A 27,755-nucleotide genomic window follows, 5' to 3' on the forward strand; every position below is an offset into this window, starting at 1 on the left:
CCAGCTAATAATAAATCTTCTTATCCATCAGAAACAATCAGCACTTTCCAAGCATCTGTTGCTGAATGTGATCATATTTAAGCTGTGAAGGTCAATTTGAAATGCACAGGGTTCAGTTTTACTACGTTAACCTGGGGGCTACCTAGATTTAACCATTTTATTAAAGCTACTTGATCACAATGTACATTAAGTGCATCTTTGTGTGATCAGAGCTAAGATTACTGTTTGGAATTAGTTAGGGATCAAACCACCTAGAAACATTTACTCTTTTCTTCATTTATCTTCAATTTAATTTGTACGATTATTTAAAACTCAATTCATATCTAAACTTTAAAATGAACATGTACCAGCAATAAAATTGGCTAAAATAAGGATTCTGCGAAAGCAATCGAAAACATGGCTTTCATTAATTAAATTTCTGACAGTTAAAGCCTGAAGTTGACAAGAAGCCTTGGACTTCTACAACAAATATATCTCCAAGATACCTTATCTGTACCAAATGGTTTCCTTTCAAGCACTGCTTTAAAAATTGATGACGTTTTTAATGTGTTTTTATTGTCTTCTGTTAATGATATATTGGTGTCTTCATTAGACCTTGTTGGCTAAGGCAGCCCTCTTTAAACAAACAACGCAGCAGTTTCTTATACTGGCCAATGACCTAAATACTGGGATTTATAGCAACTAGTAAGGGATTATGCCTCCTTCCTGATTAGTCTGTGCACTTTTCATAGTTGAAGGGCAGGGAAGGTAGTTATATATATAGCACATATTGTCTAATATAAACCTACCAAATATAAAATAAAGTTGAACTGAAACAATTACTCATCATACTGTTAAGTTTGTGCTGGGTTTATACTGTGATGTGCTGGCAATGACAGTATACCTTGTGAACAGGCTAATGCTAGTGTGACAGTATAAAACTTGATATAAAATAAATGTTTTTATAAAACCGCACTATATCAAGGAGGGACAGAAGAAATAAGCTATACAAAAATCACACTCAAAACTACAGTAAATAATAAAAAGTCACATCATTTAATCTTTAGAGGTATGATAAACCCCTCATACTATAAACCAAGCTTAGTTGAGGGGTTCCCAAATTGTGGGACGTAGTCCCGAGTGGGCCACAGGAGCAACGACATTCAATGTATTTTTACAGTTCATGTGTAGATTTAGCAATTCACAGGTCAATTTATAAAATAGCCAAAGAATTAATGCTTACAGAAGCTATTGTTTGAGCTGATGGGCGAAATCAAGACTTATCAGACCATTTCAATGTTGGGGTTGGTCCCCCATGTGCCTAATTACTGATGCGCAAGCTGTGTCAGCAGTGCTTGGGTTTTTTTTTAGTTCAATGCATTAACTCTGTGTTTTTTTTTTTGTTTTTTTTTAAGCTATATGCATTAACTAACATCTCCTTGGTTATGTTAGAAACTGACCTGCGAAAATGTAGATTTAACACATTTCCTTGGTTACTTTATACATTGACCGTTGAGCTGGTAAATCTATACATTTACTGGCTAATTTACAGATTAACCAATTTTATAAATTAACTATTATATGTGTGTATATATATATATATATATATATATATATATATATATATATATATATATATACACACAGTGCATTGCAAAAGTATTGACCCCTGACCAATTCTCTCATATTACTGAATTACAAACGGTACATTGAAATTTCGTTCTGTTTGATATTTCATTTTAAAACACTGAAACTCAAAATCAATTATTGTAAGGCGACATTGGTTTTAGTTGGGAAATATTTTTAAGAAAAATAAAAAACTGAAATATCTTGCTTGCATAAGTATTCAACCCCCACACATTAATATTTGGTAGATCCACCTTTCACTGCAATAACAGCTTTAAGTCTTTTGGGGTAACTATGTACCAGCTTTGCACACAGTGTCAGAGTGATTTTGGCCCATTCTTCTTGGCAGATTTGCTCCAGGTTGTTCAGGTTGGTTAGACGATGCTTGTGGACCGCAATTTTCAAATAGTGCCACAGATTCTCAATGGGATTGAGATCAAATATCAAACAGAACGAAATTTCAATGTACCATTTGTAATTCAGTAATATGAGAGAATTGGTAATTCAGTAATATGAGAGGGGTCTGAATACTTTTACAAGGCACTGTATATATATATATATATATATATATAAACAAAACAGTAAAATACTAATGAAGAAAAAAATACGATTCAGATGAAAACAAACCATTTAGATTAAGTCTATTTACAGAGTTACATGGTTAAAATGTCATTTTTCTTAAAGCGCCAATAGTGGCCCGCAGTGCCTCATGAAGCTGAACAAGTGGGCCTCGAATAAATGTTTGGGAACCCCTGGCTTTGTTGAGTTGTTTTTTTGTAACTACGTAAGCTATTGTAGCATTTATCAGACCATTTTGGGGACTTTATTACTTTATATAATTTGGGAAGGTGAAATAGTAAGGTACCATGATTTCTAAAGGATAAGGCTATGGACAGGATTGGAATGTGATTGTGGCTAAATGTCATTTTAGAAAGAGACTGTTTCTTGGTGTATATGTAATAGTAATGAGGTGCCGCCTTCCATTTTCAGGTTAACCCTTTGTGAGCCATGCCTTTACAAGAGACAAATTGGTCTTAGAATCTACCCGTCCAACACACATTGAAACAAGAGTTCTGGTTTTGAAGTACATGCAAGTTTGTTTTGGAAAGATTTATTGTTCCTAGTCTTTTACTTTATACATGTAGCGATAAGCAGTTATGAAATCAAAACATTACATTTTTTTTTTTTATCAAAGTTTCTGGTTGAGACGAAAGGAGAAAATATAATTTTTTTCATTCACAGCTCATTTCAGGATGGTGTCTTCATTGGCTGTAAAGAATGGAAATGTATAAAAATTAGATATTAACTACATGTAAAGTAATATATTGTGAATTAAGGTAATAATCCCAGATTTCTTCATATTTCTTCATATACACAAATATTGTTTATACATACATTTTTTTAAATCTGTTTGCAATTTGACCTGTTTATTATCCCCAGGGTTATCTGCATGTGCCACAGTTATGTTTTACATAACTCCACAAAAACAGACTTCTGTATTTGTACATCCCTGTACATTTTCTAAGAGTGCAAGAAAGGGTACCTTCTGCCAGCTGTTTTGCAATGCGCTCTGCTTCTTCACGCTGCTTCTTCTCTGCAGCCTCCACTATCCTCTCCTCCTCTGCAATGGGCTTCAGGTAATCTGCATTACATTGTGAAAAACATAATGCAGCTTTAAATAAGGGTATATGCTTCACACACCAAGGCTGCAGAAACTACATTAACAGTAAGGATTTTGCTTTAATAGGAAGTAATCAAATAAATTCTAGTGTTTGATATGTTGTGGTAAATGAAATGTTTGAGTAACAAATATAACAACCATTACACTTATGGATGCGAAGGACATATGCATGGTGGATGCACTTTACGATCAGTCTTTTGTACCGTCTCACATGCAAATAACACATTTATAGTAACATTCACATGGGACATTCAAGCCAAATGTCATCAGGTTAAGATATGTTTTATGCATTGATCTGGTCCAAACAAATGCCTATATGCATGAGTACTGTAACAATAAAAGAAGGTGCGGGTTGACCTGCATTTTAATATTTCAATTGATTTTTACTGAAGACACTGCACTCTAAGGAACACATGAATATACATTTATTTTGATTTAATTTTAAGGAAAAAACAATTGTTAACCTGTTACTGTATTTCTTTCTGACCAGCCAACTGATTTAGCTGGGTGATTTAGAGCACAAATCTGTGCCTTTTTCAGCAATTGAATACACAGTGTTACCCACTGTCACTATGAGCTTGCCCTGTGTCTAAGCAGTGAGTGAAAGTCCGGGTCACATACCCAGGTTAACCAATACAGAAATGTATGATGGGATCGTACAAATCCTCTACCAAGCAAATAACCATCACATTAAAGGCATTCTGTAGAAAATCATCTCAAAACAAACATCCCTGCACAGTTTCATCAAGATCAGGCGAGAGACATCAAAAGAGAGCCAATTCATAACTTGTAACACAAACGTTATCAAGCTTGGTCAAGTACTTTTGTACAGAAATCCTTGCAATATCAAATCAACCAAACTTGTGCTTATGAACAGCAGTATAAACAGGATAAAGGGTTTGCAAGCCTGTTCATTTATATAAATAAAGTATTGCATTCTGTGCTTTGCACCACTTTTGTTTGGTTCCATGGTGGCTACTTGATGTTCTCCAGTGGTAAATACAATGTGACATTTGATGCAAGCTTTTTGACATGAAACTAAGACTCACCATATCTCTTCTTGCCATAGATCATTCCAACCAGCAAGGCTGACCACCTGGCTGTCTGAAATTAGTTAACAGAAAGGTTTCAATATTTCACAGCCTTTTTGGTTTGTTATTGGAGTAGGGGTTAGAATTTGTTTAATAATGACAGTTGGTTTATATTTTACAGTAGGGTAATCATGTATTAATTTCTTGGTATTAATACATTTCCCAGGTTAGTATTACATCTTCATGTTGTTCAGTTTTCCCGAGTTTGGAGTTATGACAGTTTTCCACATTATGTCCAACATATTAGAAAAAGAGCTCAATTGAATGTTGAGGAAAACAAACAAACAAACACGAAACACACATCTGAGCATTAGATGCAGTAATGACTTCATAACTTCTACTGATGCATGTCATTCACAATATTACAGTAGTTCTCTAGTTTGCTATGTATAGTACTCAGAGCTTTGCCAGGAATGCATTGCAGATTCAACAACGAGTATTTAATGAAGAGTAAGATCTGCCACATTCCAGTATTCACTGCAGAATTTCCTCCTGTATAAACAACATATCTATATACCACATCTCGACAAGATGCCAGCAAGGTGACCTAACAGAAATGACCAGAAACAATGTGTCCTTAAATGATGCATGAAATGGCATCTCCAGTAAAGCAAATGATAGTACAGTATTTTATTTGACGGTCTTTGTTACGGTAGAATACTGTGTACTGCTGCACTGACACTCGCTTCCTGACCTTCCTTCCCAATCGACTCACGACCATTTACAATGAACACATTTTGATGCAAAAACAGACACATTTATTTATCTCTGGACAGTGCGGATTCATAAAATACCGGACAAATATACCAGCTCCATGACATTACAAGAACGTATATACTTTATTTTCAGGCTGACCTTGGTATCACTCGTGGCCTAGCTTGAGCCTGATCTCTGAGCCTAACCACAAAATGATTGATGTTTGAATGGAACATAACAGCTTGTAGTCGATCCCAGCAACATCACAAATAGTTAACTTGTCTGTAACTCACAATCCCCTGTTCAAATGCATACCTTGATAAGCGGAGAGACCTGTAGTGGAGGAACCATCTTGACATACAATCTGTGAGAGCCCAGGAATGATGGGAAGAAAACCTGCGCGCTGGCGTCACAGCGTACTGATGCAAAGAGGTGTGGTTTATGTTGCACGATCACGTGAGGAAGGAAGGCCCAGACACAGTTTTTGCTGATTGATTGGTCTTGCTAAAACGTACATGTCAATCTTTATCAACACATAAATTGCAGGGGGGGGTTGTTTTGTTTTTTTTTGTTACAATAATTGCCACAGAAATGGCAAGTCACGCCCAACAGGTTTTGAAAAAAAATAGAAGTACCTAAAGTGAACTGACAAGTACGGTAAAGTACTATGACTTACCATACTTTGTAAACGTATAAAATTAAGAGGCATTTCAATTTTTTTTTTTGTCAAAACAATATTTATTTTATTAAAAACAAACAAACAAAAACATGATTTGGTTATAATGTAAATTAAAGTACGTGAAGTCCATAAACCCCAATATTTTCTGGTAACTGGTAAATAATAATAATAATAATAATAATAATAATATTATTATTTATTTCTTAGCAGACGCCCTTATCCAGGGCGACTTACAATTGTTACAAGATATCACATTATACATTATTTCACATTATACAGATATCACATTATTTTACATACAATTACCCATTTATACAGTTGGGTTTTTACTGGAGCAATCTAGGTAAAGTACCTTGCTCAAGGGTACAACAGCAGTGTCCCCCACTGGGGATTGAACCCACAACCCTCCGGTCAAGAGCCCAGAGCCCTAACCACTACTCCACACTGCTGCCCCAATAATAATAATAATAATAATAATAATAATAATAATAATAATAATAATAATAATAATAATAATAATAATAATAATAATAATAATAATAATAATAATAATAATTTAGCAGATTCCACATTCATAACAAATATTATACAAATGTCACCAGTCTGTTCAAACTCCTTGTTTTTCCACCTGCTGTTCTTTCTCTGCGCTGCTGGTCATTTCCTGTTCCTCTGTGCTCCTCTCTGGCTGGGTCTTCACAGCAGTGCCAGTGTTGATGGGAACAGTTCTCTCAGTCACAGCAGGCAGTGCCAGACATGGCGCTTCAATCTGTAGCTGCCCGTTGGACAAGGAGCAGGTCACCTCATCAGGGTTCACATCTTGTGGCAGCTCCAATTCCTGTCTGAACTCCTGGTATTTGAAGGCGTAGCCACCTTTTCCATCTTCCTCTTTCTTTTCATGCTTTCCAGTCACCCGCAGTTTCCGTCCCACCTGTTTCACGGTCAGCTCTTCAGGTGAAAAGTCTTTGGCATCCAGCGTCAGAGCAAAGCGGTTTCCTTCTTTCTCTGTCTTATAGGGGATTGGCTTGGCATCAAAAAGCTTAGTGCCTTGATCAATAGGCTCAATCTTTTTAAAGATCAGCTGATGAACTTGATCCATGAAGTCCATACTTCTCTGCATTTCCTCCATTTGTCTCAGGATGTCATTCTCCATCTGAATGAAGATGGAGCGTGTCTCAGGCCACAGTGTGCGCACTGGCACTGGCCAGTGGAACGCCATTGGTGTGCAGAAGGAAGGCTGGAACACACGAGAGCACTGCATCTTCTATGAGTATTCCTGGAGTCTTGTTGCCTCTTGCTAGAAGATCTCAGTCTTTGTAGCTTCTGATGTGCTGGTTTGAGTCTGTCTCAGCAGTGACAGCTCATAGCTTTTATACCCTCACACTGGGAGTTCCTGAAACTTCCTGAACTTTCTGTATGTTGCTTACCCGGATACTTACACTTTGTGTCATGTCAGAGAGGAATGATTACATGACTGTCATGTTCTAAAACTGAAGGCTCACTGCACTGCCAACTCAGTTCCAAATGCTTCAGACATTGAGAGTTATTCTAATTATAGTGAACACAGAGTCTTTTTTGGTATCACTTCCTGAGAAGCTAGATAATTCTACAAAATGTATTTTGTCATGAAAAATATACCTATTCAAGTAAAAAGTTAAGCAAAATCTGGTTACTGCATTTCCTAAAAGGATTGTTGGTGGTCGTCTTCTCTTTCAGGGAACCAGGGTTACATCGGTAACCTAATGTTCTCATTAGTCTTCTGACAAAAAGGTTTCCTTGATTAATTTATTCAGGAACTAAACGAAAACAACAAGAATATGAAGGTCATATTACCATCATTAACATACAGACTAAGTAACCACCTTAAAACTACAAATTCAGAGACACACTGACTAGTCGTCTAACAATAGGTTTCTTAATCATGGTACTGTAATTTATTCAGGGGCTAAACAAAAACAACACCAATATAAGCATTATAAACCCTAACACCTCCACATCAAATGAAGATCTCTTGGTAAACTTGATAACTATTCCCTGCCCCCTCAAAGGTCCAGGAAAGGCTAAATATGTAACCATAGTAAATGGTAGGAAAATTAAAAGATTTCAAACAAAATAGTCAATAGAAATGAGAAACACTGAGACTAAATAAGGATATCCCAAATCAAACAAATCAGTAACAAATATGACAATATTAAGAATAACTAGAATTAACTAAATTAAAGCCCTGATCTGCCTGAACTGAACCATGACATGTTCTATACCAAATTAAGTCATTCTGTTCACTATAATTAGAACGCATCTGAATGCCAGAAGCATTTGGAACTGAGCTGGCAGTGCAGTGAACATTCCGTTTAGGAACATGACAGAAGTTTCAGTTGGAGGGTATAACATCTATAGGCTCTGACTGCTGAGACAGTCTCAAACTAGCACATCAGAAGCTATAAAGACTGAGATCTTATAGCAAGAGGCTACAAGACTTCCAGCCTTCCTTCTGCACACCAATGGCGTTCCATTGGCCAGTGCCAGTGCGCACACTGTGGCCTGAGACACGCTCCATCTTCATTCAGATGGAGAATGACATCCTGAGACAAATGGAGGAAATGCAGAGAAGTATGGACTTCATGGATCAAGTTCATCAGTTGATCTTTAAAAGAGGCTGTTGATCAAGGCACTAAGCTTTTTGATGCCAAGCCAGTCCCCTATAAGACACAGATCTTTAAGTCTCAAATTGTATGTAGAACACACATTTCCTATACATAACACAGAGAAAAGGATGAGCATTATAAATTAATTAAATCATTTAATTTTCTGAAGCACATAAAAAACAAACTGCCTTTTGGAATAAGGGTCCTGTGTTCCATTGTCCTGTAATAATAATGCATGAATTATTTTATTTAGTAAAGACAACAACATGTAGCTTATCACACCTTCTTAAATTTAACCTATTTTATATTTTCCTTTAAATGTAAATAACATTTATTTTCATACTGCATGTCCCTTATACTGGAATATTTAATTTTCAACACAATTTAAGAAGGGAAAGTGGATTTATTTAGATTAAACAAATGGAGCTCTATTCAATTGATCTAAATGGTGGCAGATCTGAATACCTCCACAGTTTTTAGATCAGCCACAATTTAGATTGATTAAGAACGGTTACAAATGAGAGGAGGCCATTTGGCCCATCTTGCTTGTTTGGTTGTTAGTAGCTTATTGATCCCAGAATCTCATCAAGCAGCTTCTTGAAGGATCCCAGGGTGTCAGCTTCAACAACATTACTGGGGAGTTGGTTCCATACTCCCACAATTCTCTGTGTAAAAAAATGCCTCCTATTTTCTGTTCTGAATGCCCCTTTTATCTAATCTCCATTTGTGACCCGTGGTCCTTGTTTCTTTTTTCAGGTCGAATAAGTCCCCTGGGTCGACATTATCAATACCTTTTAGAATTTTGAATGCTTGAATCAGATCGCCGTACAGTCTTCTTTTTTCAAGACTGAATAGATTAAAATATTTTAGCCTGCTGCATATTGTAGCGAGGTGACCAGAACTGAAAACAATATTCTAGATGAGGTCTTACTAATGCATTGTAAAGTTTTAACATTACTTCCCTTGATTTAAATTCAATACGTTTCACTATATATCCGAGCATTTTGTTGGTCTTTTTTATAGCTAGCTTTTATACACCCCTTAATCTTTTCCATAGATTCCTTCTTCAACTTCAGTATCTCCCATATTGTATTTATAATGGACATTTATTTTGCCTGCGTGCAGTACCTTACACTTTTCTCTATTAAATGTCATTTGTCATGTGTTCGCCCAGTTCTGAATGCTGTCTAGATCATTTTGAATAACCTTTGCTGCTGCAACGGTGTTTGCCACTCCTCCTATTTTTGTGTCATCTGCAAATTTAACAAGTCTGCTTACTGTACCAGAATCTAAGTCATTAATGTAAATTAGGAAGAGCAGAGGACCTAATAGTGATCCCTGTGGTACACCACTGGTTACCTCGCTCCATTTTGAAGTTACCATTTTGACAGGCTGATAATCTACTCATGTGCACTGTTAGCTGTCATTAAAGAGTCAATTTTGAATGATTTCAGTGGTGGCAGTTTTATGATCCGATTCTGATAAGATCAATTTAATACAATCAATATGTGCCTTTGATGATCAACTGTTTAAACTGAATGATTTGCAGCTGACAAAATACTCTCATAAATCATACCTTCCATTCACTATACAGGTGTCAAATGGGCTGTTTCCAAAGAAACATTATGATATCACAAACATGTATTTAAATTTATAAAAAATGCCATTTGATGCTACACTAGGTAAAGAAAGTTTCTAGTTTGCTAGCCTTCCCGTCCAGGAAATGTGTTATATTTGCACTTTCTGGGTCATTTCACCCCAGCAGTATCTTCTGGGTCAAGCATCTTACTGGCTGAAAAGCATGTCAGTGATCAGGGGGAAGCAGCTGGTTGGTTACTGACAGAGCAGAAGACCCTGAAGGGGTGGGAACAATTGCACTCTACAGGTGAAATGGCCATGATGGCTAAAACTATCAGAAAACAAGGGCTGCAGAGATTTCTGTAATTTAGTCATACCAGATAGTCATGTTTTGTAATGAAAATACATGTTTGGTAAACATAGTTTGTTTTTTTTAAACTGCATATTTGAGAGCTATGTAGTGAATGTCTGGATTTATTTTATTAGCTATAATCAACCCTTTCATGCATAACATATTGTTTTGGACACAATAAATATATATTTTCATTGAAAATGTGTTGGATTGTTTTCCATTGCTTTATTGTGTGTTTTTCTTTACTATGCCATAACAATCTCAGCTAAACAAAGCCCTTGATATTTATTTTCCTTACTCTGAGATAAATATTCTCCACAACACACAGGACGTGGTGTGTTTAGGTGTTTATATTGTAGCAATCTGACTGGTGTGCACCATATATAACACATTTGGCACAATTTTATTGAATATAGACTAGACACTATTAGAAAAGTTCCAGCTCAACTGGGTGATTCTCTTTTCTCCACTTTTGTTTTACAACAAACGAATGCTTTTTCTCTTCAACAAATGAAAAGAACAGAACACAATACTTGTGAAAAACACAATAAAAACAAAGACGATTGTGGCTTGGCTTAAATACGGTAACCGCCTCACACAATAAGTATAGCTATTTCCCTCACTACACAGGTGTTGCCACTAGGCTACCAGCAATGGTAACCCTAGTGTCACATTTGATAAAGAAAACAAACAAAACAAAGCCAAAAATAAAAGTTTGCCCCTAAAAGGAATGTCCCGCTCCAGGAACCTACTACACTAACACCATAACTTTACTTAGTTTGGGATTAAATCCCCTAAACTGACGTACTTCTGGGCTCCCGGAGTCCCGGCATCCTCACGGCGACTCCTGCCTCTTCAAGCGGCTTTTTTTCACGGCCTCGGCTGGGCAATGCCTTCACGAGCACCGTCTTGCAGTTGAAGGGTTTCGTAGTAGTTAATCCTGTGGAGCAGACACTCTCCTCCTCGATGTCAACAAGCGCAAGCTTTTGCTCAGTGCCCGTCTTTGCAGCAATAGCCGTGCAGTAACCTCGAGCTGTGGCGCAGATGCTTTTTGCGCTCCGCGCAGCCTCCCTGGACACACCCCCCAGCCAATCCGGACCTCCTGATCAGCTCAGCACCGGGCAAGCCTAACTGCTCAATCAGTTGCCAAGCAACGTGTCTCCTGTTCCGCGTCCTAACTGCACACATTTGCACAGGAATCAGCAACAGGTCCCAATACACTTCACACTAAAGGTACTATGTAAAATTATAATTATGTCACCTTTATTATAAATATAATAGCAATTAACGGTACGAAATCACACAACAAACAGGATTACAATTTTTTTGGCATTGCAGTGTTTGTGTTAAATAATCGCACACACTTATCACAGTCTAACCTAGGATTGCATTGTAATTACGGCACTGCTATCCTTACATGGCTTTTGAAAAGTACCAAATAACAAAAAGGGATAGCAGTGTATAATTTAATGCTAACACTGCATAAAATACTATCAGACATCTTAGCACATTAGCTGCCATTTCACTTATAAAAATACTACAGTATTTTGGCACGGTAATTTTGCACTTTCCCGATGCCTTCCCCATATACTATGCATTTACTATATGTTGCCATATTTTTAATATGCATTATCATATCTCAGTGGGCTTTACAATGCTTACCTATGCTTTACCATGCTTTCAATATGCTTTATTACACTTTGCTATTCTTTTACTATAGTAATCTTGTATAAGGGTTACTAAACATGGTTTATTGTGTATTCAGATTGTTATATATCGGTTTCTTTATTGATTTAACATTAGCATTATTGCACCACTAGTGTTTGCACAGATGAGGATGACAAGTGTGCAATAAATTGAATTGATCATTTTACACTGCAGATCTAAAGTGCTGGTAATTTAAGAGTGACCTGTAAATAAATTGGGTTCGATTTAAAGTTCTGCAACTCTAGAACACTTTGTGAGCCCAAAACAAATACAAGGTCCTTGATAAAAACTACGTATTCACAGCTATTCACAGACTATATGTATTTTAATCAGAATGATATAGTCATTCCTATATTACCCAGATTTTGCTTAACTTTTTACTTGAATATGTATATTTTTCGTGACAAAATACATTTTGTAAAATGATCTAGCTTCTCTGGGAAGTGATACCAAAGAAGACACTGTGTTCACTATAATTAGAACGCCTCTGAATGCCAGAAGCATTTGTAACTGAGCTGGCAGTGCAGTGAGCTATCAGTTTTAGACCATGACAGAAGTTACGTAAATCATTCCTCTCTGACATGACACATAGTATAACATCCCGGTAAGCAACATGTGGAAAGTTCAGGAACTCCCAGTGTGAGGGTATAAAAGCTATGAGCTCTAACTGCTGAGACAGTCTCAAACCAGCACATCAGAAGCTATAAAGACTGAGATCTTCTAGCAAGAGGCAGCAAGACTCCAGGAATACTCATAGAAGATGCAGTGCTCTCGTGTGTTCCAGCCTTCCTTCTGCACACCAATGGCGTTCCACTGGCCAGTGCCAGTGCGCACACTGTGGCCTGAGACACGCTCCATCTTCATTCAGATGGAGAATGATATCCTGAGACAAATGGAGGAAATGCAGAAAAGTATGGACTTCATGGATCAAGTTCATCAGCTGATCTTTAAAAAGATTGAGCCTATTGATCAAGGCACTAAGCTTTTTGATGCCAAGCCAATCCCCTATAAGACAGAGAAGGAAGGAAACCGCTTTGCTCTGACGCTGGATACCAAAGACTTTTCACCCGAAGAGCTGACTGTGAAACAGGTGGGACGGAAACTGCGAGTGACCGGAAAGCATGAAGAGAAAGAGGAAGATGGAAAAGGTAGCTACACCTTCAAATATCAGGAGTTCAGACAGGAATTGGAGCTGCCACAAGATGTGAACCCTGATGAGGTGACCTGCTCCTTGTCCAACGGGCAGCTACAGATTGAAGCGCCATGTCTGGCACTGCCTGCTGTGACTGAGAGAACTGTTCCCATCAACACTGGCACTGCTGTGAAGACCCAGCCAGAGAGGAGCACAGAGGAACAGGAAATGACCAGCAGCGCAGAGAAAGAACAGCAGGCGGAAAAACAAGGAGTTTGAACGGACTGGTGATGACTAATGCTACTGCTTTTGCCTGTATTTTTATTTGTAATATATATATATATATATATATATATATATATATATATATATATATATATATATATATAAACAAACACAGAATCTTTTTATACTGACTAAATCATTGTCAGACAAAATGTTTAAAAAAAACATGTTTTTTTTTTAAATAAATATACATTTTGTTTATTTATTTTTTTACATTTTATTAAAACACACAGTGAAGGTGGTTGAATAGTGAATTAATATTTCTAGATCTTAGTTGTTAAAAGTATATTCTTTCTTAAAGGGCGTGTGCCCCTAATAGACAGATGTGCCATGTGGTCAGATTTTGGTGTCTGCTTCAAGCATTTTATTCACAAATATTGTGACTGTTCGATCCAGTTGCAGTAGCTAACACACCTGCTCAGTATCAGCCCTTGTTGGTTAAAGCTGTAGTGGTCTTCAGTGTAAAACTTTTTGATACCCCTCGTCCGGTGGTGTAGTGGTAAATAAATAAGTGGGTAACCTCCCCTGCTTGGTGCTCGAGGCCAAGCAGTGGCATGATAGGAACTTAGGTTGACCATTTTTTCTGGTTTTTTTATTTGATTTGGAGGACATCGGGGGCAAAAATTAAAGTGAATAAAGTGTAACACATTTTGATACCCCTGATGTTGTATATGTTAAGAAAATGGCTGGAAAACCTGCCTGAGACCTCGTCACTAGAAATGTGATGAAATACTGACTTTAAATATTCTGTGTGTTTTGGTTACAATTTGCCACTAGATGGCAGCATTTCTTAAGAAATTAATTCACTTTCACCAAGGATTTTTGCTGGTCTCTCTTGTCTCTACAAGGTGCGAATCAGTCAGATTGCTACAATATAAACACCTAAACCCACTTCCTGTGTGTTATGGAAAATATTTACCTGAAATAAGGAAAATACTATATGTTAGCTGCGATCATCATGGCAGTAGACAGAAATGAAAAGCATCCCATAGTGTTTTAGGAAAGTGAAAACCTCAACTCATTCCCAACATGTATTTTGTTCTTCTCAGGGCAAATCATATATTTTGTAACCCTGATTGGTATTGCCGTGATGATAATGTCCCTAGATGGGTTAGGTGCTGCTTTGAATAACACTGATATGGTGATTCCTCTAGTGCATTTGTAATAGTCCAGGTTTTATCATGTTTCAATCAGCAAACAGCATTAATAGTGTAGACAGAGCAGTGCAAGGTTACAAGGTGAGGAGACTTATGACAACATGGTCAAGTAACAAGGTGGGGATATTTATATGCTGTCATCCTTGATGCACACTATGCATAGTGCCCCAAAGCTGGCAAGCTTGGCTTCAGCTTAGTATCTATCGCTTGACCGTTGCGCCGAGGGTCCCTAAATGTCTATCAGGTTACTGAAACTGTCCCATTCCCCCAGCCTCAAGGGATGCCCCAAATGTGACCACCAATGGTCTGGTATCACTGCCAACGACCTCTATCTGGTCCACCGGGTCCCCAGGTTCAGTCTTCCTCCAAACCCCCAGGGTGGGTTGAAGGAGGGGCAACATGCTACACTACCACAATATTTTTACTGGTGGTTCACTGTCCCATATGTTTTAATATATGAATCTGTGTAACCAGTGGCTAAAAGTGAGAAGTGTGTTTACAGTACTGGACTGAGATACGTGTCTGTCTGATTTAATGCATTCAATGTTTTCTCTCAAAGTAAATGTTTATATAATTTGAAGTTTACTTCGTTTATATTGCTTAGTTTATGTGCTGAATTCCCACATTACAGACGTAAGCACAATAACAGAATTTTTAGTTTTTATTAATTTACAATCACTCTTTCAACACGTGATGATCCTGCATTATATATGTAGTGTGAACAGGGATTTAATATACATGTATTTGCGAGAGTCATTCCAGTAATGAGGGGTCACATAGTGAAATGTACCCTTGTCATGTCTCACCGTAGGTCTGAGGTTATAGATATTTCATGTGAAGAAACCAGCCAGGTATTTTTTTTATACACAATATTACTTTTCATTTCATTTTGAATACCATAATAGTTATAATCAACCCATTTACAGTTAACATGTATGGTCAATAAAACCCTCTTAATGGCCTCTTCAGCTTTGCTTACTGTATTTAATTCAAAGCCAAAGTCTAAAAAATGTGGTTGCTATAACAATGTATATAAGTAGCTTAAAAATAACAAAATCTACCATACAGCAAAGAAGATTAACACAAACTCTTTGCAGCTTACCTTGCATGTGGAGGTTTGGAGAGGAGATTTCATTCTGAGTGGGTATTTGCATTTTTTAATGGAATCTCATTTCTTAATGGAATCTCATTTTTTAAAGCTCACATCCTGAATTAAGAATGGTCCGTTAAAAATGTTGCTTTATTCAGATTTAAAATTCTGAATGGCAATTCAAGGTCAATAAAAATTTTCAGTAATCCTGCCTTCTTAATGTTGTATTACAACAATATCCAGTCTGTACATTATGTCAGGGGTACAAATCATTTTGAAAATTGGTGCTAAACTATTTTGAAAGTTTAGCACCAATCAAACCCTGTCCTAATCAACCCCCAAACCCCCCCCCCCCCCCCCCCACACAACACAAATGTGGATGAGTGGGGGGGGGGGGGGGGTCATGTGGGTAGTTGAGACCCAGTGAGAAACTATTATTATCTATGGCTGCTAAAGAATAAAAAAATAAATACAAAAAAATTAAACATGTCTATTAGCACCAGAATTTAATGTTGCTGGTACTATATGAGGTTCCCTGGACCTAGAATCTAGCACCATAGCAAACACATTTACACCCCTGTAACTGCAATTTGTGACTAGGCAAAAATAATTCCTGTAGATATATACGATTATGTACATACAGTACAGTACATTGCATTGAGTGTTCTTTATTTGTGATCAGATTGAAATAGGAAAGAACATACTTTAGTTTAAAATGTGTGCCTAAAGGCCATTGTACACCATCTCTGTATCCAAAATTACTGCTCAATGAATATTCATTTCACAATCAAGTACATTTCTGATTGTATCAAGTCTTTATGAGAGTGATACATAGATTTAGGATTCACATTATATTTGATCCATTATTACATAGGTTAAAAATGACAGCAACGGAATAGATACATGTAACCTTGATGTATGTAACCTTAAAAATTGATCTAAACAGCGGCTGATACTCATATGTACTGTTAGCTGTCATTAAAGAGTCAATTTTGAATGATTTCAGTGGTGGCACTTTTATGATCTGATTCTGGTAAGATCAATTTAATACAATCAGTATGTGCATTTGATGATCAACTATTTAACCTGAATGAATTTAAAGTGCTTACAGCTAATAAAATACTCTCATAAATCATACCTTCCATTCACTATACAGGTGTCAAATGGGCCAGTTGGTGCTACACTAGGTAAAGAAAGTTTCTAGTTTGCTAGCCTTCCCATCCAGGAAATCTGTTATACTTACACTTTCTGGGTCATTTCACCCCAGCAGTGTCTTCTGGGTCAAGCATCTTACTGGTTGAAAAGCATGTCAGTGATCAAGGGGAAGCAGCTGGTTGGTTACTGACAGGACAGAAGACCCTGAAGGGGTGGGAACAATTGCACTCTACTGGTGAAATGGTCATGATGGCAAAAACTACCAGAAAACAAGGGCTGCAGAGATTTCTGTAATTTAGTCCTACCAGATGTTTTGTAATGAAAATACATTTTGTCTCTTGAACTTCACATGCAAAGATGCCATTGCAAAAAAACAGAAAATTCCCCCTGTAGGAATGCACGTCCAGGCACGGTAGTTAGAAAAAAGATCTAGCAATAACATATGTAATCCTAATGAATTAAGCATTAAGGTATTATTATTTTTTTTTTTTTTAAGAATTTTCCTGTGAGGTGCTCGCTAAAAACACGCTACTAGAAAGAAAATAGCTAATTCAATCAAAATATATGTTTATTACTTTCAAGCATTTAAAATCTTTAAGTACTACCAACATGAAACAGGAATGGGAATTTACATCAACTTTAATTAAAGTGAGCGACTCAAAGAAACTTGCAAGAATATATATATATATATATATATATATATATATATATATATATATATATATATATATATATATATATATAAATTTAATACTGCATGTACATATCTGGGTCCATTTAAGAGTTCTTTTAATGCTTTATATTCTTGCATTTACTTATAATAATAATAAGAAATAAATAAATAAGAAATAATTATACTTTAACTTATATAACAAAGCTATGTATTTTATTCTTTAACATTATTTTTATTGTTTTAAAATAGGTGCTTTTCAATAAATTGTGTGTCATTAAGTGGAAAATGGAGATATGTATTTTCTTTTGGCTTAAAATGTGTTCTTTTCATCGCTGTTTTCGGGAGTGTGAGCATATTGAGTGATGACGTCATGCGATGGGGTGATCTGACGGGGCTCAGTCAACGTGCAGGTACTCTTTTCCCTACAATGAAATGAAATTAATGTGTATTAAATCCAGACAGATGATGCATTGTTGAGTTTCTATAGCGCCAGCCCCCCTCCATCTAATCGAGTAGTGGGCCGATCCTATGCTGGCAGGCCGCCATGCAGCATTTGAAACCGGAGCTAACCCCTGCTTGTCAATGAATGAGGTATAGTGGGGTAACTATCGGTCAGTCGACAGGCATATACATTCGCTTTTATTCTCATGGTACTGGCCTATGTTACTGCTCGGGATTAGTGTTGTTAAAACCACACTGATGTTTTCGCGCAAGTTATCCTATTTCAGTTATGAAACTGCATTAAACAATATATTCTTTGAAACTCTAATAATACGCCTACATAATATCATTACCCCCCATGCATATTATGCAGGTTTTTTTTGGTTTGTTTTTGTGTTTTGTGTAATTTGGAATTAATAAACGCCATCATCTCATTTGGTGATAACAACAACAAAACAAAACGCCAGTCATTCTTCTTTTTGAATGTTAAACTACGTGTCCCACATACCGACAAAGGTTTATCTTGGAAAGTTACTGCTGTTCGTTTTAAATAAAAGTACACCAACCTGCTCATTGTAGCAATTGTATTACTATTTAAATATTTGGTTTTGTTTAAGAGATGAAGAAAAAAATAACTCCAGATAAATAATAACCTATCTAAACCATTATTTTATCAACAGAGCAGCGTATAACGTATTATAAACTCCAAGTTTAGTCTGTGAGTAAGTGCAAATTCATTCATTTTTGGTGCCCCGCCTTCTTTAGGTAAAGGTTGGGGGCTTGACCAATGAAATGACACAATCTCGGGAAAAATGTGTCTGCCGATGATCAGATGATCAAGAAAAGAACTATTTAAAACTCCAGCGAAAAACCGTGGCAGTAGTGCATGCACTTAGCAGTTAACATAGCACAACGTGTCCATAGGGCGGAATCAAAATCATTTATTCCAAAGGATTATTGGAAGATTTTTTTTAAAACATACGTATTTATTAAAGTTGAAGAAACGTAAATTTCCTCTGAGGAAAGACATGAAAGAACTTGCCTTCTCATTGTGGATTTTCTTTTTAACTTGTGTAGCCGCGGTCTTATCTTCTGACCTTGAGAAGGAGGGACTTTTTAAAGGTAAGACTGTAGGTAAAGGAAATGATTGTTAATCGCTACTACTGAATAAGGATGCGCTCACATGTGAAACTGTGCTCAGCTGTGATTTTTTTGACTCGGAACTCCAGATGAGACAAAAAGTGTTTTCTGACCTGGAATTTTCAGTACTAGGACTGGTTATAGTTTATTATTTTTTAAAGGCAGTTTTGTTAAATGTGTAAGCTTGGGTTTGTATTAAAATAATAATAATAATAATAATAATAATAATAATAATACACATGCTGTTAAATGTAAGCAATGTTGTTTAAACGTTGCCACAGCGTTTTGCTAGTGCACACCGGGTACCGGTAGTTTAATTGCATTTAGTATGCAAATCCTATCCATGTGCTTTCCTTTTGTATTTCACCTCAAACCCTTGTTTATGTAATTATACCAAAAAAAAAGTGAATAGCCTTTTTGGATACTAAAACAGGTTTCAACTTTGGCAGATACTTCAAATACTGCTTGTGCAAACTGTGATGATGCATTTAGGCGTTGTCAGTTCTTTTGTGGTCACCCCCTGGTGCTTGAACCAGACAGATCAGGAGATGCAGTCCGGCTAACAAATACTGAGACGCTGTTGAGGGTTATACTTATTGCATGTTTCAGGATGGTATGGTGAATCTGTGATTCAGAATTTAATTGCAAAAACTTAGCATGTAGTTTCATATAAAGTAATATATCAAGGTAACATTTCAAGTCGCAGCTATTCTTTTCAAATGTTCCAACAGATGAAGTCCATTAAATACTATATGTATAAGTAGAACTAAAAACGCAAAGTCAGTAACACTGATATTTAAAGCTATCCATCTATCTCTGCTAAATAAGGATGACTTTAAATATCAGCCTTCCTAGAGCATTACTAAGGGTGCTTCCATGCTATTCAGGAACTTGCTATGTAGTCTGGGTGTTATCACAAAGTATGTACTGTGTATTTCAGTGCTAGATTTAAGGTCACAAGCATACAATATTTGGTTACTTTTAAGGACTGTGAATTAATCAGTTTTGCAGCTGCCTGCAGAAACATTTGACTGTAAAATAGCTAGTTACTGTATGAATGGAATATTCCATATTGATTCCTTCAGAACTGAATAATTAGAAGAAAATAAAGCTGAGAACCAATGAAATTGTTTAAATACATTTTACATCAATAAATGGAACTGGGCACCCCCCCTTAAATCACCATGGTGCTTACACAGTAGCCCATGCTTTTATCAACAGAACTGTAAGCTTTATAGTACTTTTATAGCAAGCTGTTGCATGCTCAGTTTCTATGCTTTAGTGAGCTTTTACTGTACTTGTACATTTTATTATGATTTTTATAGAAGCGACACTTGTTGTTAAAGCCATACAGAAGCTGTAACCAGTTGTATGCTCTGTAGTGTAATTCACTTTGTTTCCCTTTCTGCTCAATCCATAACAAGAAGAGTTAAACAAAACTATGCTTTTATGATGAATCCTGTATTTTTCATGTATTTCGTGCTCCATAGAAGCTGCCGCAGCTGCCGCCCAGCCTGTGTAGTTCTTTTGGCTGAGCAGATAATCGGCTGTCTTATAGGGAACACAAGCCCTGCTACAGCTGTACTGGCAGCTGGCTCATGCATGCCTTCCCCTCGCCCCAGCTGTGTACCTACCCACAAGGGAAATTGGCCACAGTTCTTGTCTGACCCTTTAGGTCCAGCTCTTTCAAGTCTGGTCATGCATCCCTAAAGGGGCAAAAGGTTTTTATATTTGAACCTTTTATAAGAGCCCCAGACGTGCCTGTTCTCCCATTGGGCACTGAATGAATGAAAAAGACTACCTCGCTACTATGAATATAGTGAAAATAAGGTTGATCTCAGTTGGGTGTTCTAGCTATTGTAAAATAAGCTACAATACAGAATTTCTAGCACCCCACCCCCTTCTAATGTTTTACAAGTGATAGACACTGAAAAATAATTCAGCTGGTGATGGTATTGATATCATGTATCTGACTACTTTTGCTACGTATACCATCCTCATTGCTATTGTAGACTTGGTTTGCTTGGGAAATGTTATAACGGGTTGCTTCTTTTACAGATGGTACCATTGCTGATCTGCTGAAGGGTGAAAACCGCAGTGAAGATGTCGTTGGTCCCAATGTGAAGTATTGCCTTCAGAAGTCTCTTGACCCTGAGGATGTTGGTTGCTATCTCAACCCTGGCCAGAACGACAGTCTACAGGAATGTGGCTTCAATGCAACAGCCAAGACTATCCTAGTGATCCATGGGTGGACTGTGAGTATACATTTCTTGCTGCGTCACAAGGTCCACTTGATAAAGGAACATGCAAGTTACTTTCTACAGAATTCAACTAAATGTTGCACTGCTAGTGTCATGTGTTTAATTAAAAATAAATACATAAATCTCTTTTGGCATAATCTGTTTGTTTAGAGGACATTCTACCGATTCTACCCGAGTCTCTGTAAAAAAACAACTATATTGCACCCTATTATGGATATGGATGCGGGCTCGCCCTTTGGTAATTGTTCAGCCGGTTGGCACACATACACTTGGCTGTCATAACATTCTACTGTCTTGTTGTCCAAGTTCTCGTCCTAAGCCTCTGAATACAACTGTTATTTGTTTTGTCTTGCAGATGAGTGGTATGTTTGAAAAGTGGCTCCAAAAGCTGGTTTCTGCTATTCAGGAGCGTGAAAAGGAAGCCAATGTCCTTGTAGTCGACTGGATCAACCTTGCCCACCAAGTGTATCCAGATGCTGTTAACCACACAAAAACTGTCGGGCATGACATTGCTAAGTTCCTCGAATGGTTAAAGGTATGACCAGGTTTTGTTAGTGTGTGTGTGTGTGTATATGTGTGTGTGTGTATGTGTGTATATATATATATATATATATATATATATATATATATATATATATATATATATATATATATAATACACAGACACAGACGTGCTCAAATTTGTTGGTACCCTTACAGCTCATTGAAATAATGCTTCATTCCTCCTGAAAAGTGATGAAATTAAAAGCTATTTTATCATGTGTACTTGCATGCCTTTGGTATGTCATAGAATAAAGCAAAGAAGCTGTGAAAAGAGATGAATTATTGCTTATTCTACAAAGATATTCTAAAATGGCCTGGACACATTTGTTGATACCCCTTAGAAAAGATAATAAATAATTGGATTATAGTGATATTTCAAACTAATTAGTTTCTTTAATTAGTATCACACATGTCTCCAATCTTGTAATCAGTCATTCAGCCTATTTAAATGGAGAAAAGTAGTCACTGTGCTGTTTGGTATTGTGTGCACCACACTGAACATGGACCAGAGAAAGCAAAGGAGAGAGTTGTCTGAGGAGATCAGAAAGAAAATAATAGACAAGCATGGTAAAGGTAAAGGCTACAAGGCCATCTCAAAGCAGCTTGATGTTCCTGTGACAACAGTTGCAAATATTAAGAAGTTTAAGGTCCATGGAACTGTAGCCAACCTCCCTGGGCGTGGCCGCAAGAGGAAAATTGACCCCAGATTGAACAGAAGGATAGTGCAAATGGTAGAAAAAGAACCAAGGATAATTGCCAAAGAGATACAAGCTGAACTCCAAGGTGAAGGTATGTCAGTTCCTGATAGCACCATCCGTCGCTTTTTGAGCGAAAGTGGTCTCCATGGAAGAAGACCCAGGAGGACTCCACTTTTGACAGAAAAACATAAAGCCAGACTGGAATTTGCTAAAATGCATATTGACAAGCCACAATCCTTCTGGGAGAATGTCCTTTGGACAGATGAGTCAAAACTGGAGCTTTTTGGCAAGTCACATCAGCTCTATGTTCACAGACGAAAAAATGAAGCTTTCAAAGAAAAGAACACCATACCTACAGTGAAACATGGAGGAGGCTCGGTTATGTTTTGGGGCTGCTTTGCTGCGCCTGGCACAGGGTGCCTTGAATCTGTGCAGGGCACAATGAATTCTCAAGACTATCAAGGCATTCTGGAACGAAACGTACTGCCCAGTGTCAAAGCTCTGTCTCAGTCAAAGGTCATGGGTCCTCCAACAGGATAATGACCCAAAACACACAGCTAAAAGCACCCAAGAATGGATAAGAACAAAACATTGGACTATTCTGAAGTGGCAGTCTATGAGTCCTGATCTGAATCCTATCGAACATCTATGGAAAGAGCTGAAACTTGCAGTCTGGAGAAGGCACCCATCAAACCTGAGACAGATGGAGCAGTTTGCTCAGGAAGAGTGGGCCAAACTACCTGTTAACAGGTGCAGAAGTCTCATTGAGAGCTACAGAAAACGTTTGATTGCAGTGATTGCCTCTAAAGGTTGTGCAACAGAATATTCGGTTAGCGGTCCCATCATTTTTGTCCATGCCATTTTCATTTGTTTTGTTATTTACAATATTATGTTGAATAAAAAATCAAAAGCAAAGTCTGATTTCTATTAAATATGGAATAAACAATGATGGATGCCAATTACTTTTGTCAGTTTCAAGTTATTTCAGGGAATTGTGCATTCTTCGTTTTTTGTGGCGTGGTACCAACAATTCTGAGCACGTCTGTGTGTGTGTAATTATTATATAATATATATATATTATATAAAATAATATAATGAGAGCTGTATTGTAGGTTTATTAAAGTTTCTGTAAAAGGTATGTGCTGGAGGCAACATTCCAAATACACTCTGCCGCCATCCCCCGAGCATTGTCGGGTCCAGATATCTGTTTAAAACTGTTTATTCATTTGTATGTGCTTTAGCTTGACCTAACAAACAAAATTCTCGTCTTTAGAAACAGGTGACGTTCATCTGCGTGCATGAGGCGCAGAGCTGTGTAGCTTTATCTTGGTGCTGGCAGCTGCAATCTGCTTATGTGGGTGGCAAATATAAATGAGTGAAATCCCCTGTGAAGATTACCATTTAAAACTCTTGCCTCATGTTTGCAGGATGAATTGAACTTGCCTCTTCAAAACGTGCACATGATTGGGTACAGCCTGGGAGCTCATGTGGCTGGTTATGCTGGTAACTATGTGAATGGAACAATCGGCAGAATAACAGGTAAAGTGAAGTCACATATTGCGCTGTGTGCATATTCCTTTAACATGAGAATATTCTAATTTTATAGTTCAAATGCAGATTCCCTTGATTGACTAAGTTTACATGCTTATACTGGCTGTGCAAAGGGGAAGGCATTATTAAAGGATAGCTGTTGATGGAAAGACCTGTTTTGATTTTAGGTCTGGACCCGGCGGGCCCCATGTTTGAAGGGGTCGATTCGGACAGTCGCCTGTCTCCTGATGACGCTGACTTTGTGGATGTTCTGCACACCTACACAAGGGAGGCTTTGGGTGTCAGCATTGGCATCCAGCAACCTGTGGGTCACATTGACATTTATCCTAATGGAGGGGATAGCCAACCTGGCTGTGGTTTAAGTGACATACTGGGTACAATGGCTTACAGAGGTAAGCATATCTTCCTTGTATCTTGTAAGTAATTTTAAAACACTTTGCTTTGCATGCCTTTGAGAGTTCAACACAGAACACAAAGCTCCATGAATTTCCTACACTAATTAAATGTAATTGCAAGAAAAGCCTAACTGCTGTCTTGTATCATAACTACTGTAGACTTGTAAAAGAGTAAGGTACTTGCTTGGGTATGTCATAGAGGTGCAATTTTCAAAAGTGGGATTCATAGAAATGGAGTAGAAGATACTGCAGGGGAAAATTATCCCAACAATGCTGGTCTGATGTTAGAACTTCTGCATCAGTTTTGTACAGTGTGTGTGTTTTTTTTTTCTTTTTTTTTTTTTTTTGTTTTTAAACAAACACATTCTAAATGTCTGAAACAAATCCCTTCCACTCTTCTAGTGAAAATTCCAAGCGTGCATCTGGATAAACTGGCCACCAGACTAGCGATGAAAGTAACTGAAAGAATGAGATGCTACATGTTCGTGCCTTGCTTTGAATCGGTACTCTGAAGATGCACTCAATCATCCTGGTTCTGAAATGTAACTTAAGCTCTTTTCTAAATTGCTGATTCAGTTGTATTCTTGTGTTTCAGGTTTTGGGGAAGCTGTAAAATGTGAGCATGAGCGCTCGGTGTATCTTTTTATAGATTCACTTCTGAATAAAGATCACCAGAGCTTTGCATACCGGTGCACGGATCCCAGCCGCTTCAAGAAAGGGATTTGCCTGAGCTGCAGGAAAAACCGATGCAACAACCTGGGTTACAATATCAAGAAGATGCGCAACAGGAGAAACAGCAAGATGTACCTCAAAACACGGGCAGATATGCCTTTTGGAGGTAAGCAAATCAATGTACCGTATTCCTTCAAATTTAAGACCACCCTCAATTTGAGGAAAAAATAAAACCCAAAATAAAGCTGCATTTACAAAGATGCAACCTCAGTTACGCATATAAGAAAACGATGTGTGGAGGCAGTTTGCAAACTTCTGCTGTCACACAGAGCATTAGTAATGTGCTTTTTCTCATTTCCAGTAGTGATTACATGCATCACTATACTGTACTCTAACTTAATTTGAAGGAATACGGTGGTGTCTTTTTTTAAAATTGGTATGAAGTGGCATGTGTGCATGAAGATGCATGTTTGTACACTTTAAATTGTGGCATTTGTAGAGATGTACTGAAAGTTTCCACTATGCTGTAAATAAGGCATGAGTTAAGTTTAATAAGTAAAAGCAAGAAATGCCACCTCCTGTTCCTATAAAATATTCATACTGCATCGCCTTTTAAACTGAACTAAATTAAGAGACTTTTTCAACACTTACAGCTGTTAATCTCATAAATGTTCCAACAACAAAAGACCTTCACAAAGACTTCTTGTACAAATGTTTTTTTTATTTTGCAAGGCATTCAATGCAGCAATAGGGTAGATACTGTAGTATAGCATGCAGTTGTCAATGATCTAAATAAATAGAACCTTTTTTTTTTTTTTAAAGGAGTACATTTTAATATGAAAATAAACATTGTATTGAAACAAAATTGATAACATTTTGTATTTTTTTTTTAGGTTATCACTACCAGATGAAGATGCATGTCTTTAGCAAAGCCGATGGGGAGGACAAAGACCCAACGTTCTTTGTTAAACTTTATGGTGCCCATAATGACACAAAAGACCACAGTGTTGACCTGTAAGTATCTGTACCTGATGAGGACTCATTTGTTTTACAAAAGACCATTTCAAATCTTCCTAGTTGTAATATAATTTTGGTGCCTACCAATTTGTTATGCACGCAACACACTTTGAGAATAGTTATACTTCAGACATAACTATATAACCACAAACATGTTTGTTTTTGAGACTGTTTAGATTCACATCAGCACGCAGTGCCAAAACAAACTCTAGCTGCACTGTGCAACTTTTTGCAGCCACTTTAGTGAAATATATATATATAATTTTCAGACCTGACAAGATTGGCCTGAATTTTACCAACTCCTTCTTGGTCTTCACTGAAGAAGACATTGGGGATCTGCTCAAGATCAAACTGTCCTGGGAAGGAGCTCCTAAGTCTTGGTTCTCGATATGGAAAAAGATGAAGTCTGTATTGTACTCTGGAGGAACCAAAGAGAACCAGGTACTGGAGGTGCGGCGCATTCGTGTCAAGTGTGGAGAAACCCAGAAAAAGTGAGTAGAAACAGTGTGCCAGGAAAATCTCCTCTGCCATTCTGTGGACACATTTATACAAGTCATGAGGGTCCATGCTCGGAAACATCACAACTGCTTTTCTCTGTTCAACACTAAATACTGTTACTATATTTGTAGGTTCACTTTCTGCGCTGAAGATCCAACTGCAACCAAGATAACACCTGGAAATGAGATAACGTTTGTCAAGTGTCGGGATGGATGGGAAGTCAAACCTAGAAAAAGGTAAAGCGAAACTTCCTATTGCTTTAAATACACCGGTGAAATTGAAATGTCAAGTTTGTGGCTTATGAATGGAACTAAGTATGAAGCCAATATCCTGAAGCTGTAAGTATCATCCAGAAAGCACAAAATCATGTCGCCCCGGGTCAAAGTGGCGGAAGATTTGCAAATTCAAATAAGCTGCCCCTATAATAAGAATGATTTAAAGGAAGCATAATCTAACTCTCCGTGTAGTGCGTTACTAACGTGACTTTCCTCCCCCCCCCCCCCCCCCCATTTTAGATTGCACTATTAAATCAGGATAATGCACTTCAAAAAACTGAGCCACATACCCAAGGGGGACCGAAGCAGAAATGCACAAATCATCCATGTTACTCCATGCACTTGCGAAGTCCTTTGCAGCTTCTACTGTATGCTCTGTGAAGGAGCAGTCTTGTGGATCCAGAGTGACCCTAGCCAACTGGGAGGAAGGATGGCACTTATAACTACACATGGACTTCTGACTGAGCTCCTCTGGTGTACTTCCTGCTTTAACACCAGCTGCCTACAAGCCACGGAGATCAACACGCAAAGACACAATGCATTCTGTTTGTTACTGTGCTGTGTATGAAGTACTTTTTTTGTATGCTCTAATTTATATTTCTGTTTGAGTGAGTAATAGGCGTATATATTTGTAAATAACTTATTTTCTTTTTGTGGGACAAATAAATTCTTTATGAATCCTCTTGAGCCCTTGTTATAATACTATGGTGTGTACGTAGAAGTTGGTCTGCATACATCCAT

At 37.4% G+C, this 27,755-nt stretch overlaps 3 protein-coding genes and 1 long non-coding RNA gene across 4 annotated transcripts; 2 read left to right on the forward strand and 2 right to left on the reverse strand.

The window, feature by feature from the left end:
- Positions 1-2,700: 2,700 nt before the first annotated feature.
- LOC131699106 (uncharacterized) lies at positions 2,701-5,533 on the reverse strand. The gene is made up of 4 exons (XR_009308030.1): positions 5,389-5,533; positions 4,336-4,390; positions 3,149-3,247; positions 2,701-2,874 (listed from the first exon to the last, which is right to left on the reverse strand). It is a non-coding gene; the product is annotated as an uncharacterized LOC131699106 (long non-coding RNA).
- A 273-nt stretch (positions 5,534-5,806) lies between these two features.
- Positions 5,807-7,109, reverse strand: LOC117408340 (heat shock protein beta-11-like). The gene has a single exon (XM_058994947.1). The coding sequence runs from the start codon at positions 7,008-7,010 to the stop codon at positions 6,360-6,362; it is 651 nt and encodes a 216-aa protein (XP_058850930.1). The 5' UTR covers positions 7,011-7,109; the 3' UTR covers positions 5,807-6,359.
- A 5,555-nt stretch (positions 7,110-12,664) lies between these two features.
- On the forward strand, positions 12,665-13,508 carry LOC117408310 (heat shock protein beta-11-like). The gene has a single exon (XM_034013202.3). The coding sequence runs from the start codon at positions 12,792-12,794 to the stop codon at positions 13,440-13,442; it is 651 nt and encodes a 216-aa protein (XP_033869093.3). The 5' UTR covers positions 12,665-12,791; the 3' UTR covers positions 13,443-13,508.
- Positions 13,509-18,824: 5,316 nt separating this feature from the next.
- LOC117408378 (endothelial lipase-like) lies at positions 18,825-27,701 on the forward strand. The gene is made up of 10 exons (XM_034013324.3): positions 18,825-19,086; positions 21,163-21,359; positions 21,721-21,900; positions 24,034-24,145; positions 24,325-24,549; positions 25,148-25,390; positions 26,118-26,238; positions 26,511-26,732; positions 26,871-26,975; positions 27,255-27,701. The coding sequence occupies exons 1-10, from the start codon at positions 18,993-18,995 to the stop codon at positions 27,265-27,267; spliced, it is 1,512 nt and encodes a 503-aa protein (XP_033869215.3). The 5' UTR covers positions 18,825-18,992; the 3' UTR covers positions 27,268-27,701.
- Positions 27,702-27,755: the final 54 nt, after the last annotated feature.

This window comes from Acipenser ruthenus, chromosome 2 (assembly GCF_902713425.1).
Source record: "Acipenser ruthenus chromosome 2, fAciRut3.2 maternal haplotype, whole genome shotgun sequence".
NCBI lineage: Eukaryota > Metazoa > Chordata > Actinopteri > Acipenseriformes > Acipenseridae > Acipenser > Acipenser ruthenus.